The sequence below is a fragment of the Gasterosteus aculeatus genome, chromosome 4 (assembly GCF_964276395.1).
Source record: "Gasterosteus aculeatus chromosome 4, fGasAcu3.hap1.1, whole genome shotgun sequence".
Classification (NCBI taxonomy): Eukaryota; Metazoa; Chordata; class Actinopteri; order Perciformes; family Gasterosteidae; genus Gasterosteus; species Gasterosteus aculeatus.
This window is the reverse complement of record NC_135691.1, coordinates 6738571-6752916: the sequence shown is the minus strand read 5'-3', so window position 1 is coordinate 6752916 and position 14346 is coordinate 6738571. Positions and strand designations below refer to the sequence as shown.

At 46.3% G+C, this 14346-nt stretch overlaps 1 protein-coding gene across 4 annotated transcripts in view; it reads right to left on the bottom strand.

The window, feature by feature from the left end:
* Positions 1-1171: 1171 nt before the first annotated feature.
* Positions 1172-14346, bottom strand: part of elf1 (E74-like ETS transcription factor 1) — a 32720-nt gene continuing 19545 nt past the window's right edge. For 2 of the 4 annotated variants that reach the window (XM_040173320.2, XM_040173319.2), the window contains exons 2-10: positions 11284-11596; positions 10738-10794; positions 7682-7856; positions 6929-7033; positions 6640-6801; positions 6443-6526; positions 5577-5769; positions 5118-5468; positions 1172-4020 (exon numbers count right to left, since the gene is read on the bottom strand). In XM_040173320.2, the coding sequence (XP_040029254.2) occupies positions 3234-4020; positions 5118-5468; positions 5577-5769; positions 6443-6526; positions 6640-6801; positions 6929-7033; positions 7682-7856; positions 10738-10794; positions 11284-11355 (1986 nt within the window). In that variant the 5' untranslated portion in view covers positions 11356-11596 and the 3' untranslated portion in view covers positions 1172-3233. The remainder of the gene's footprint in view (positions 4021-5117; positions 5469-5576; positions 5770-6442; positions 6527-6639; positions 6802-6928; positions 7034-7681; positions 7857-10737; positions 10795-11283; positions 11597-14346) is intronic. The other 2 variants (XM_078100675.1, XM_040173322.2) reach the window with 1 other exon arrangement.

The following is a 14346-nucleotide window of genomic DNA, read 5'->3' as shown; positions in this document are numbered from 1 at the left end:
CCTTCAACTGCTCCCACTGTGAGAGGCAGCATGGCACAGCAGTAAACACTAGCGCTGTGTCAGGGGCTGCAGGCGACACAGAAATAGTCGTCTTCCTCTCCCAGGACCCGGCTCTCGCTCCATCTTCGGGGTCTCTGACTTATTAACCAAAGGAATCGCAGAGACGCCACTGTTGCATTCATTCAATGTGTTAGTAATCCACAAAAGGACCTGCTTACTACGCGACAGCCGATCAATGATGTTTAAATGGAACGCAGGGTCATTGGTTTGCTTTGGTCGGATTCATTTCAGACCACAGTTCCACCTGTAAAGGGCTCTGGGAGATGTTTTCCGCGGAGAAGCAGGTTTTAATGGTGGTTGAGACTGAACTTCTGGCTTTGAGTGAATTGTGTGTGTGTGTGTGTGTCTGTCCATGTTAACCCTATGGCAAGATTGGATTGTGTGGCACACAGCTGTGCATGTGGGTGTAGACAGAGCTAGGCACAGTAGGCAAGCCCTGCTGCCAAACAGCTTCCTCAACACCAGCATCCACCCACCCGCTCGTCCCCGACCCTGAACACACACACACATTCGATTCCAAGCCTCTGCACCCCCTCACACCGAAACACACGCACACACACACACACACACACACACACACGCCACTTCTCACAGTCACATCAACATAACACATGCTCTAACGGAATCAATCCAAGTCAGTGTGACCCCCCTCCACACACACACACACACACACACACACACACACACACACACACACACACACACACACACGGCTGTCTCGGGTTCTGGGCCTGTCACATGCTAATGTATTCATCCACCCACGGCAACTGAAGAGGCAGCGCTCCTAAGTACAGTCTAATCAGTCTGTGGCCTGCAAATGGTTCCAATCCAGTTCCCCACAGTGGCTTTTTCTCTCTTTTCAAATGCCATGTGGTCGAATGTCCCTCAAAGCTGCAGCAGAAAGGAGGCGGGAGTGCTTCATTTTCATTATCCCCGACGGTAAAAACATTATTGACGTAGTAACTCATTGCAAGCTACTTGTTTCCAATTTTTGGATTTTTATTCCCATTTAATTTCTCAAAAATGGAACTACTTGTGGGACATTTTATCTGCGTCTTGCATGATTTCAAGATAACTTTGCTTCCAACAAAAACAAGAAATTAAGAGGATATTCAGTGTTGAAGATTTTAATTAGTACATTGACTTTTTCTTAAAAATCTACTCTATATTCAGCACAGCTGAGGCAACTGACAACCCCGAGACAATAGAAGCAACAAAACATAAGCAGTTGACATATCTCAACATCTCACAGACAACAGCAGTTTTAGAAAAAAAGGAAATGCTGTTACGGAAATATATGCACGAGCAAAAAAAAGAGAAGAAGAAAAGAAGCAGCAAATCCCCACTCAAAGACGGATATCTGTGCAACTGTAACCCAGTGTAATTATTGATTGTCAAGAATTTGCATGTATTTTAACAATGGGTATACATTCAGAGTGTCTATGCAGACCTGGAGCCCTTTGGCTCAGTGCGGATGGAGGTCGGAATGTCTAAATGTCCTCACTCTACAGTCCGGGTGGAAAAACACGACCAATTTAGCCGCGATACTACTCGGGATCAATATGGCTTCATTCCCGGCGGGACCAGGGGGACAATCGCATGGCTGGCCTGAGAGGCCTTTACAAAGTCGGACAGCAAATCAAGAAGGCAGAGACTGGACTGACCTGAGAGCAGGAGAGGAAGAGAAGAACAAACAGGATCGTGCCTTCAAAGACATACTGATTGATACATTTGATACTGTATGCAGTTCACAAAATCATATCTTTTCGAATGCGTTGTCTCTGCTGCTTAACTGTTGACAAAGGTAAAGAGGTATGTCGGCCGAAAAAGAAGAAAGCACATTCCGTACAAGTTTCAATCAGACACACAACAGAGGGTATTTACATGAGAGAATATAATGCTGAACTGAGCACTCGAGTCCAAAACTCAAGAAAAATACCAAAGCTGATTATATTGAATGCTATACAAATGAAAAATGTTGTTCTTAAAAAAATACCAAATAAGCTTCCTGGTATTAACTTGTATATTCTTTGTATTTTCCTCATAAATGTGCCTTTTTTTTTATACAGAATTTAGAAATTCACAAAATAAATAAATTTACTATGGCCTTAAAATGTAATCTCAATTGTATATTATATGTACGTATATATATATATGTGTGTGTATATATATAGATCCATATATATTCCATTTATATAAACAGGATATAAATCTTAGAGCCCCTGAAGTTGAGGCTAGAGGCTAGATAGAATCTCTTTAACCTTGCGTATTCTTTCCCTCCGCTTTGTGCCTCACTACTCTGCAGTCTGCAGCTCTGTACAAACAGTTTCTATGTTGGACTATCCTTGGTGGACAGAAAAATGCCCGTTCCATAGTGACAGTGTTTTAAAGCCAGGAGTAATAGAGGGTAAATGCATACCGTTTGTGTGCATGTGAAAATAAAAGTTATTTTTTAAAAGTCTGAAAAAGCAATTTAGTCCGTTTTTCATCTTCTTCCCCCAGACGTTCCCACGAAAGAGTCTTGAGCTGTTTGAACTTCCTGTAAGGCACTCTTCAATAAAACTCTGAGATGGGTTTTTTTTTCTCTTCTCCGCTGGATCGGACACTGTGGTATCCAAAATTTGAATGTGGTTTATTTAAAAAAAAAGCAGGAAAAAATGTCCTTTGCGTGTTCTCAGAAGTCTGATTTCATTGCACCGTTTGGCATTCAGTCCCCAGTTTTGGTTTGTTGCGTTCTGCTCCTTAAACATAAAAGTCTGATGAGCTGTGAGGTAAGAAAATGGACTAACTGGCACATTTGGTGGGACAGGGATCCCTGGTCTATGCAATGGCTGTTCTCCTGGAGGGGAGGTTGGTGTGTGTGTGTGTGTGTGTGTGTGTGTGTGTGTGTGTGTGTTGCGCGTCTGTTGGGGTCAATGTCTATAGAAATAATCCCAGATCTGAAAACGGATTTCTTAGGAAAAACTAAAACACTACTCCCTTGATTTTTAAAATTAGGCACATGGTCACAACATAGGTGAGTAAACAAAAAATCCTGAGGCTGAACTGAGCAACCTTTAAGAGCAACGTCGTGTGAGATCCCTCGATCCTCGATCGGTGATCAGATCACTGCTGTACGGGAGGAAAAATATTAAGTCTGTTGTCAATTGTTGTTGCTTTTGGTTCTTTCAGCCCTAGGCCTCTGCAGGCTCTGTCTTTATCTGGATAAAGTTGGCAGGCAATTGGACAGACATTGGCAGCTCCTGCAGGCTTTTTATTCCCTGCTCAGGCTGCAGGGACATCTCCCCACGCACTTCCAGCTCCTCCACAGGGGTTAGACCCTCACCGGGGCTGCTGCTCTGTGAGAAATGTCCATTCAATAAAGTTTCACTCACTGCCCCATAGCCCTGGCTTTGACTGGTATCAATGATCACAGTCCTGTACCGCAGCTCGGCCTCCCCTATCTCAATCTCTTCTTTGTCAAACGTGTTTGCCGCCAGTGATGGATCGCCGTTCACCATCGACTGGAAGTAGCTGGGGTCTAGCATCTCCTCCTTAACCTGCAGGTCGCTGGATTTGAGCACTGTGGCAATCACGGTGCCGGGTTGCTGTGCCACCATGGTCTGCCCACTGGTCGTGTTGATGGTGACCAGGCGAGCGAGACTGCCGAGGCCGGAAGCGTTGGAGCTGATGACTCCCGCAGTGGAAGTGCAGCAAGCGGTGGAGGAGCCGAGGCTTGTGACCAGGAGGTGCTGAGGGAGGCCGTCCTGCAGGTTGCTGGCTCCGCCCGCTAGAGTGGTCGTCTGCATGGTGAGCACGTCTTTACCACCCGCTGTGGTGGAGGGCATGGTGTGGAGGATAACCCGAGGTGGGGAGGAGTGGCAGGAGTCCCCGTTGGCCAGAAGAGAGTTGAGGGGGAGAGACTGGAGCGAGCCGGGAGAAGTCAGGACCATCGGAACCGATGCAGGAGCAGTCTGGGCCCTGAAAGACAAAATGAACTCAATATGCAAGCCTGCTTCTTCATCTTCTCTGACAGAGCTGTTCAGTTTGTATCTTGGCAAATATAGACATGGATTATGTTTTAATGGAACGCTATTGAGAAACTCATCCACCGAGCAGTGCTCTGATCCTAAACAGCAGAGCTAATGCCCTTCTTAGTATAACAAACAGCGGTGGCCAGCTCTACTGCAGAAGTGATTATTCTCCTTGATTCCTAACCTGCAGACAATGTTTAACAGCTTCAAAAGCAGAATGACTGATAACATTTTGTTTATACAGGCGTTACATATTTAAAGAAAACATGGAATACCAAATCAACACCTCTCTGACATCAACAACTATTTAACTGTGGATTATTTTATGTATAAAATATTGTTACTGTGTCCAACCCTCTACATAAAGGGTTAACCAAACAGTCTATCGCAATTTTTGAAAAGCTGACGAGGTTTTAAGTTACAAATGAATTCCCTTTCAAGTGTCAACTAATCAAGGGCCCGCACGCGTTGAATCATTCACATGATGAGAATTTTAAGGGCAAGTAGTTGTGTGCACGTGCATGAGCACTGGATTCAAGTAATTCTGTGTGTGTCATGGGTTTTCACTTTGAGACCTTTCCAAAACCTCCAAATGGATGAATTTTACACCTCAAACGCTCTATTAAGCATGTGGACGTGGAATAGATCCAGTCTCCAAACTACCACAATGATCGGGATATTTGACGGATGTGAAAATCTGATATATATATCCACTGATGTGAATATTTCTTTACACATTTCATAGAGCATCCCTTTCAGGAACGGTTTGATGACTTATTTTCTTTCTTGTTGAGAGTTAGATTTGTGTTTGTGTCTTGTCGCCTCGTTTACAGTCAGTTTATCTTAGCACAAAGAAACAGGACGAACCTGTACACGGGTTAATTGAAACCCACCCTAGTAGCCCCTGCAAAGCTGTTGTGTGTTTAACATGTATCAGATTACAGATAGCAGGTATGTGCCGGTTATGTGCTGGAACGATTTCTTTATTGGGAACAGTGACTTCCTTGAGTGTTTTTGTCACTATAAAGGTCGCGGATCTCCTACCTCGCCGCTTGGTCTTGAATTGTCGACCCCTGGTTGCCCTGCAGCATGTGGACAGAGTGAAAGAACTGCTCGCCCTGTCCGTTAGCTTCTTGGTACAGAATTTCATCGCAAGGCTCCTTCTTCATGTTCTTCACCGAGCCTTGGTGCTGACCCGGAGCCCTCCCGTGGCCTTTGGACCCTCCACGGCCCATGGGCCGCCCGTTGCTGGATCTGTGATTCCCGTAGCCGACGTTGGTGTCGGAACCTCCGTCTTCGTCCTCGATCACCACCAGATCTGTTGGCATCTCCTTGAATTGATAGACCAGCCGCTGCCCCTCCACTTTGGCCAGGATGCCTCTCTGATAGTAATACCTGGATGTTAAAGTACAAAAGGAGTTTTTCAGTGTGCTGTAACCGATCAACATTATTTGTGTCAGAGCTGCATGTGGACAATACCATGCTTTGCTTAGTTCCGCTTACCTTAGAGCTCTTCCCATGGTCTCATAGTTCATGTCGGGCTTGTTCTTGTGTTTTCCCCACAGCTTCGAAACAGCCTTGGAGTCAACGAGCTTAAAGATGCCTTTCTCCCGCTGTGTCCACTTTATGTATTTGGGACAAGTGTTCTTATCCTGCAGTAGAGCCAGAAGGAATTCCCACAGGTAGATTGTGTTGCCTGCAAATTGGAGGGGAGGAGGTACTAAATTAAGTCATGTTTTCAACATTAATGCACATCAGACATTCATGGTGGGGGCCTTTGAGCTCCGCTACAGACATCCATAATGCATTTGGTCATTTAGATTCATGCATAAAACGTCATAGGGCAGCCAGAAGGTTGCACGAGGAACCACCCTATTGTCATAACCATCGTTGTGTTGGATGCATGTGTGCCTCGGAAGTGAATTAATTATTCCATGCCTGGAAGTAGATTGATCAAATTTGCGAGATGCTTTGGCCAGAAGCGGTTCGAGTAGCCGCTTAAACTGTAGACACCGCGACAGAGCGATGGACACGTGTGCAGCTGTACCGGCGGCTCCCCGGCTCCCCTCCTCTTTCTGTCACACCGTATGCCACAATGACGGGTTTCACATCGAGCACTAGTCTGCTTCTGTTGCCCCCCCCCCTCCCCTCGCCCCCCAGCCTGCAATCACTTCTGTTTCCCTGCGAAACACAGCACTCCTGGATCCCCTCGTCCATTAACTCGCCCAGATTCCACCCAGCTGGACTGCAGGGGTCGAGGAATGTGGTATGCGCACTCCACAGGAGGCAACGCAGCGCACACCAAGGAGGGGGAGACCTTGATTTTTATTGGCTCATTACAGAGAAGCGGACAAGTTAGCGAGGCTTACCTTTGCCCTCTTTGCTCTTCTTCCTGAGTGGTAGGTTAGGGGTGGTGATGGGAGAACAGGGTCTCACCACCCGCGGCTTCCGCACTATAATTCAAATTGAGGGGTTTTGTGTTACGGGGCGAGAGTTTGCAGTGAAATCATCCAATTACCTACAACACTGAATTTTTAGACCAAGAGATAATTCCTCTCGGTGTTACCTTTGTTTTGTTTCTGAGGTTTTAAGGGACCCTTTTGGGGTATCTCATCCATTGATGAAGTGTCCTCGTCTAGGGACATGTCAAGGGCTCCATTATCCATCTGGTCAGGCCTCAGGGGAGCATATGTCAAGTCTGACTCCAGCAGAGTGCCGTAGGTTAGGACTATACATCAACAAGAGATACAAAAACACAGACAAAGCACACAGAGAAACTTTAGAATGTAGCTCATGCCCCAAATATAATCAATGTTGGATCAAAGCCGAAACGTAAAATATGAAACAGGACTTACTCATACGCTTTTCGTCCAAAATGTTGTTTGGAGACTCCATGTTAAGAAGAGCTGCTGCAGCTTCGTTCGTCTCCATGCTGTCTTCTGGGTCAGAGACTGTCGTTTCTGTAAAGCGGACAACCACAGATCCATCATTAGGAAATGAACGTGGGTAACTGTGTATATTGCCCAATACCAAGCACCTTTTTTATGTATTGTGTGAAAGAGTTTAAAAAGGTAACATCAAGACCTGCTTTTGTGCCAGGGGAAGTAAAACATCTTGTAAATAGGTGATGGTTATTCCTCCTTCAACATGCCCATAATGATGATAATACGTTTTAAAGGGCATTTAACATTAGCATGTTAGGGATTATTTAAAAAATATTCTCTTTTCTTTAAAACAAATCAGAATTTTCAGTTGAAACTTTATGTGAATGATTAAACAAGAATACTTCATTGAAATTGTCCCAATTGCATAATGTTTATATTTTCCTGTTGATTAGGATTAAATCACATATTGCTTGGAAACTCGATGATGAGACTCACATTCAGTTTATGAACAGTAAACATTTTTGTAAATCCGAGACCAAATGTGGTCGATTTACTGCTTTGCGTGACGTTAAACACACTAGTGTGTGTGTGTGTGTGTGTGTGTGTGTGTGTGTGTGTGTGTGTGTGTGTGTGTGTGTGTGTGTGTGTGTGTGTGTGTGTGTGTGTGTGTACCTAACGGAACACACTTCCCTTTAAAATGACAGTAAAGTGAAATGTCTTTACCTGAGAGGTCGACCCCGCCCCCCAAGATGGAAGGCTCCTCCACGGCGTGGAGCGTCCTGTCCACCATGATGCCATTGGTCACCTCGTCGGACTCCAGGCCCGAGTAGACCTGCAGCAGATCGGCAGCAGGCACTTGCTCAACAATTACAGCTGGGAACACCGACGGGTCGTCGAGCTGCACGGAGAGAGGACACACACATGCAGTGAAATGAATGAGAGTCCGTCACACAGGGAGGCAGAGGGCTGAAGGGTTCTGTGCATCTAAAATGCAATAAAAACACCATCAATTCCTTCGCTACACTTCATAAATTCAATATTAACCCTCCCAGATGACATTGCATTCATGTTATAACCAGATTTGGTCCCTTATCTTTATTGCCTTGTAAAATATTGAATATTCGTACTCAATGTTTTCAGCTAATAGCGTGGCGGAGAGCTCATTTCTGTGGAGTTGCAGCGGCCCATTGGGACCCGCTGAATAAGACAGGAACCAGCTGTTTGATTTGGCCTACTTCTCCTGAGAAGTTAATCTTATGCTCAGAAATTACATAAACCCAATTGAATGTTAATGGATCAATCGTGAGTCGCAGGCAAGCACCCCCTTCATCATGTCCTAAACCTGCTTTTGGGAATTCTAACCTCGCCGTCTCATTTCAGGCTTGGCTCAGCCTCATACAGGAAGGAGCCGGGGGACCATGCGAATTACTGGAGCTCGGGCACAAACCTTTGAAACAAGTGAGGGGCCCCAACATACTGGAGAGCCACTCAAACACAGTCTGGGTCGAGGGTGCTCGCTGGGCACTCGGTTTGTGTCAATGGGTCATGTGGTCCTCTAAAACTTTTTTTAAGTTGCTTTTTAAGTGACAGCTTGTTTAATTTGTTTATTTCAAAGAGCATACAAAACACAAGCTGCACACAAACAACACGAGAGGCCCATCTGATTTGGAAAGCATCAAACTAAATTATACTTTTTTATGGTCAAATCAGGACTAGTTTTAAAAGAAAAGGTCCCCTGGGGTTTTTTGAAGCAAAGAAACTCAGTGTCATCCCCAGCAGATGGCAGCAGACTACATTTTAAAAGTGTACTGAAAGAACATCAGTGCCATCGAATTACTCCAACCTATTTGTGCATTCTATTCTGTAAGTGTGCACTCTTGCTTCAAACCACATTAAAACAGAAATAATATTGATTAAATGTTTATCTTAACGGATATCTTTCGGCTCACCTGGGATTAGAGAGGTGCATCTTTTTCTGAAGATAAAAGATTAGTCAAATGTGTGTCCAAACAAAAGATGAATATCCGTATCAGCAGACGAGCACCTGCTCTCAACAACTCACAAGCTGAATCAACTAGAATATTTTTATGGTTGTCCCAGCTCATGGAGACATATGACAAAACTCCTACACTTAAAACCACTCAACAGAAAATCAGTTATTAATAGATATGTATACACATGTTTAAATTATGGAGCCATTTAACCCGGATCAATTAAGAAGCTGTTTTTACAGCCGTGACCTAATTAAAGAGGTAAGCGAATAGAGAAAAGGTGCAGAAAGAGCAACATGAATAAAGGCGTATCTGTCTCTTTGCACAAGTGTCCATTGTTGGTTCGGACCTCTGGGGCACACCAGGTGTCTGGGCTTTGAGCCGTTGGGGGGGGTCGGGAAGAGGAGTCCGAGGATGCGTTCGGGCCTCCCGAGTAAGACAGAGAGCAGCTACCAGAGGATTGTTTATTAGTAATACGATACTCTGTACATAATGTAGGTGACTGGCCGTCTAGAGCGAGTCGGCTCCAAAAGGCGTCCGTGATCAGTTTGAAGAGCGTCAACAAATACCTAAAAGCAGCAACACCTCAAGGTGCTAATAAAAACTGCAGAGTTTTGCTTTGACTACAGGCAGCCTTACTGACATACACTGCATGTCTCCCATTAATCTGAGTTGGTGGTAGACATATTATCAGATAGCTAGACAGTGAGGCTACCACGTCTCCTTGTCTGGGCTTCAACGATGCTTGCTGTCCTTGAATGAGAGTCAAGCATGTGTGCCAGTGTAGACACAAGGCATTTCGGTCTGTTGAGCTCCTGAAACAGCAGCAGCAGCAGCCCCCCCCCTTCCCCCTCAGTGCAGAAAGTCTCACACAGTTTGCTGACAGGACAGGACATCCTGGATCAGTTTTTGCTTGGAACGTCACGACTATTAAAGAGGGGGAACGTCTTTTAAAGCATTCAAACGGTGATGAGGTGAGGCGCCCAACATGTTACACCGCCGGAAAGATGTAATATATATATATACACATGTGTGTGTGTGTATATATACAACACATCATAAAGGTCATAACTGCTTCTTCCTCTTTGCTCACTCGGATAGTGTTTCTGGTAGGGAAACAGGAGAGATAAGAATCGGGTCGATTTGCATTTTGAGTTCCCCATTTTGCCTTTGAGAGCAACAGCATCTGTGCAAGCTGTTCCCTTCACACCCAATTCTCTTCTGCTTTACCTGACCAGCCACAATTAGTCCAACTGTCTGTACACTTTCAATATCCTCATTATTCTGATATTTGAGAGCGCGGCAGCCCGTCACACGAGAGACACCACCACGTTGTTGTAGCTTGAAAATGGAGATGTCGTTGCATTCTATTTTTAGTGCAAATTTGGGGGGGGGGGGGATAATTATTTTGGGCAGCTACTTATTGACGTAAAACCCAACTTTGCACGGGTAATCATTACAGAATGCACTCTATTCTTTCACCGAGCTTCGACAGTTTGGCCACTGCGGTTCCATGTTGTGTGTTGGTCCTTTTTAGGGGACTTAATAAATAGGGGCATAATTACTACATAACAGGCCAAGTGGGTGCAGCACAGAACAAAACTCTAGCATCGAAACAATGAAAGACCTTTGACTAGAATCACCCCATCCCTTCTAAACAGCCTCGCAACTGGTCCGTCAGGTCGGGCCTGAACTGCCGCTATTCAGGGATCCAGTGACGACTCGTCACTCCAGATGCACACATACAGATACCACTACGGAGTAACGCACACACACATCCGCACTTACAATCAATCCTGCTCCACAGGATTCAGACACGGTTGTGGGGATGAGATAACTGCAAACCTGACCGGGGCAACGAAAAGACACATAGGCACAGGTTTTCACACACAGTATGCACACACACAGCAACCTTTGTGCCACAAACGCATTCATGGCCAAGCCCCACCCTTTCCCTCCCACGCACCCTAACCTCGCAGCAGGTTTTTTTTTTGTCTTTACAGTTCTGCGCGCCCAGCAGCCCACACTACTCTCCCCAGACCTCCCTCCATCCTCTCCTCGGCTTACCTCTGGTTCCCCGGCATGCTGTTACAGTTAAAGATCACAGGCTCTGAGCCCGAGCTAATCCCACCCCGGTGGCCATGCCGTTTAGTTTTGTCCTCCTATGAAAAACCGCTCGCTGAAGAAGATCTGGAGGAAAGGATGGATGGTACTAAAGGATCAAACAGTGGTCCAACTGCCTTTTGATTGAACCGCAACTATAGTCAAGCCCAGTTATGCGCTAGAGCAACAAACGGTTCCACCTAAATGAGTTTTATCCAGCTCAATGCGTACCTGGTGGATTTCGTCCATCCCGTTGCTGGCAAATTCAAACACCAGTTCATTGGGCTGCACCGCAGTCGCCATGTTTAGTTCAGAGGGGAAGGGAGCAGGCCAAATGATCCCGGCTACGACCACTCCTGGCTCCCGAGACTCGGCTTCACCTCACAAAACGGCTTTGCTCGTGTCCTCCTGTTCTGTGATCTGGGCGGGTAGCGCTCCGACACAGAGGCCACCAGTTTCAGAAGAGTGTTGCAGCCCAGGTGGGAGCAGCCACGTCCCTCTCTGACTCGGAGGCTGGGTCCCGCTGCGCCAGGAGCATCTACACCTGGCAGAGAGAAGGGGAAAGAGACACGGGTCAGGGGACATATTAGATCACTGATTTCTCTGAGAGGCAAGAGAGGGTGGGATAGCGATGCAAGAGGGTCTGTTCGAGAGGACATGAAAAACGGAGTGCTTTGAGGCCTAAAAGTCACTATTCAACTTGTACAGACTTACATAGTTTCAGGCAGGAGGAAATGCGGTAACTCACTTAAACCTGCCTGAAAAACCCTCCTATGGATTCACAAAGCAAGTTAAGACCAATGTGCAAGCATTCAACACCAAGAAAAGCAGAAAACTCTCCCATTTTACAGCCTGAAAGTATTGTGCACTTTTGCTGAGAAATAAAGGAGCAACACGACACGTGAGGAGAATCTCACTGCACAACTGACTCATTTCATCACCAACGCCTCTCGTTTCATCGCTGTGTCTGTCCATGAAGTGGAAAGACCCCTCGGCACACCCCCAAAGACCATAAAACCCGGGGGGGGGGGTATGATATTCTCATCACATGAGAGGGTTTAAAACAAACCCGCCCTACATGGGGGATGACTCGCCTGATGATGCACTGGAAGCCCCCTCTGTGTGCAGACCCTCAGGGAGTTACTGTGATCACAGGCAGCGGGGGAGGGAAACTCCTGGCCATGTTCCCTGTCAGGGTGCATGTATGTTTGTGTGTGTGAGTGTGTGCGTTGAGGTGTGTCCAAACAACCAGTGCCTAATGCCAGGTTTCAGTGCTGAAGGACGGGGGGGTAGAATAGAATAGACGGACACCCCGCCTCAACACAGCCCCCTTCCTCAAAGAGCTGGCCTCAGTAGAGACGGAAGAGACGGCAGTGTTCAGTACAGCCCCTTCACACACACACACACACACACACACACACACACAAACATCATTCCTGTGTTTTCCACTGCTGCAGGGTGGAGCTTGTTTGCTTTGAAATGCCTGCGTAACTGACAAAGTTGCATTCCAGGCCCGGGGGAGGTGGGTGGGGGGGGAGGGGGGCAGTAACAGGAGAAAAGGTGATAAAATGAAACCGAACGTTAGTGCAGCTTGTTGAGCAAAAACACCAAACACATAACACAATTTGGTTTATCTTCCTGTTAAGCATCCGGACTGAATAGTAATACGTGGGGGGGGGGGGTCTCGAAAGCATTGCTTTGGAAGCTAGAAGAGGGAGGGACGTCCTAGTCCTAGAAGGTTCGTGTTTCATTCCTGTCAGTCCCTCTTGCAGTCTCTGCCGGGTAGCGTCCATGCCCCCCCCCCCTTCATGCCAAAGCTGGACGCTACTGCTCCCCATCAGGTGCTCCTCAGCGCCCCGGACTTCTTGGCATGTTCACGCCAGGAAAGTGTGACAAGGCATTACCAGACCCAAGCAGAAAAAAGGGGGTTGTAATCGCATGCAGCCGGCAAAAAAAAAAAGGGAAATAAATGTTAGTGGACACCTGGTGACTGCAATTATAACTGCACATGGACCACACCTGCATTTACAGCAACAGATACCCTCATCTCCCCTCGGGGAAGACCAAGACACCCAATGTGGGAAGAGGTAGAGGAGTCCGTATCATATTGCTGTGAAAGCGGTTAGTGTGAAAATGTCATCTTATGAGCATGCGGGCTGAACTGGGAGGAGCTTATTAGCGGGTTATCAGGTGAAAATTGATGGACGGCCGACGTTGACGAGAATCAAGACAGACGTTCATTTTTCACCCTCCCTCCCCATGTTATGTATGCGTGTTAATTAGATTTTGCCAATCTATGTACGTGCGTTGTCTTCGGTATTTAAGCTATGATTTATATCAGTTGTGTGTATTTTCTATATCCCCCTTGTGTCGGTTTCCTCATTGATCTCGATGGCCCAGTTGGCACATGCGAACAGCAGACAGGGATACAAGAGAGCCAGCCATTAGTCAAACGCAGCCTGCACATTATCCCTGAGCACATGACAACCGCTGCCTTGTCCCAGCACAGAGGCCGGGTTGTAAGTGAACTCACTACGTCATGATGGGGGAGAGGAGGAAGAGAAGGGCGCAGGGAGGGACGTTAAGCATAATCGTTTGCAGAGCAAATAGACTGCATGTGAGTCATTATGGGTGGGGCCTCCTTTTGACGGACTAGTAATTCAGTGTGGTTTCCAGGAGGGGCATCCTGGCGACCCAGAGATCCAAGGGCACCAAGTGTGTGGTGTCGTGATAATTCTTTCTGGCTTGGTCACTTACTCATTTGGTCGATCGTTAATAAAAAAACAAAATACTTAAAAAAATGTATCAAACCCGCTTAAAACTGCTTGAGCAATAAACTTATATTTCTCTAGAATTAAAACAGTAAATGTTCGTAGCCGTGAAGATACTAAGATAGATAATTGAAGTGAGGCTCCATCATGGTTCTTGTCTGTGACCATGGTGAAAGTGATTTTTTTCTTATCAAACTCCTCTCCTGTTGCAATTACAACTGTCTGTATTATATGGCAGCCTGGTGAGCAGCAGGCTGAGGAATATGCTGCAAACACTGGCCTACACCAGCCTATAGCATGGTGACTGCCAGTCGCAATAACAACCAATTAGAGTCAGGATTCATGAACAAATGGAGCATTCCCAGAAGCCCCCCCCCCCCCCCCCCCAGCTTTAGGCTGAGCTCATTGTTGACCATGAAAGGAGGTAATTTAAGCCAATTGAATGACTACGCAATGCCTCACTCTGCATGTGGGCAGTGCAAACATTGTGAGATACGGGAAAAGAAAAAATTATTTATATACT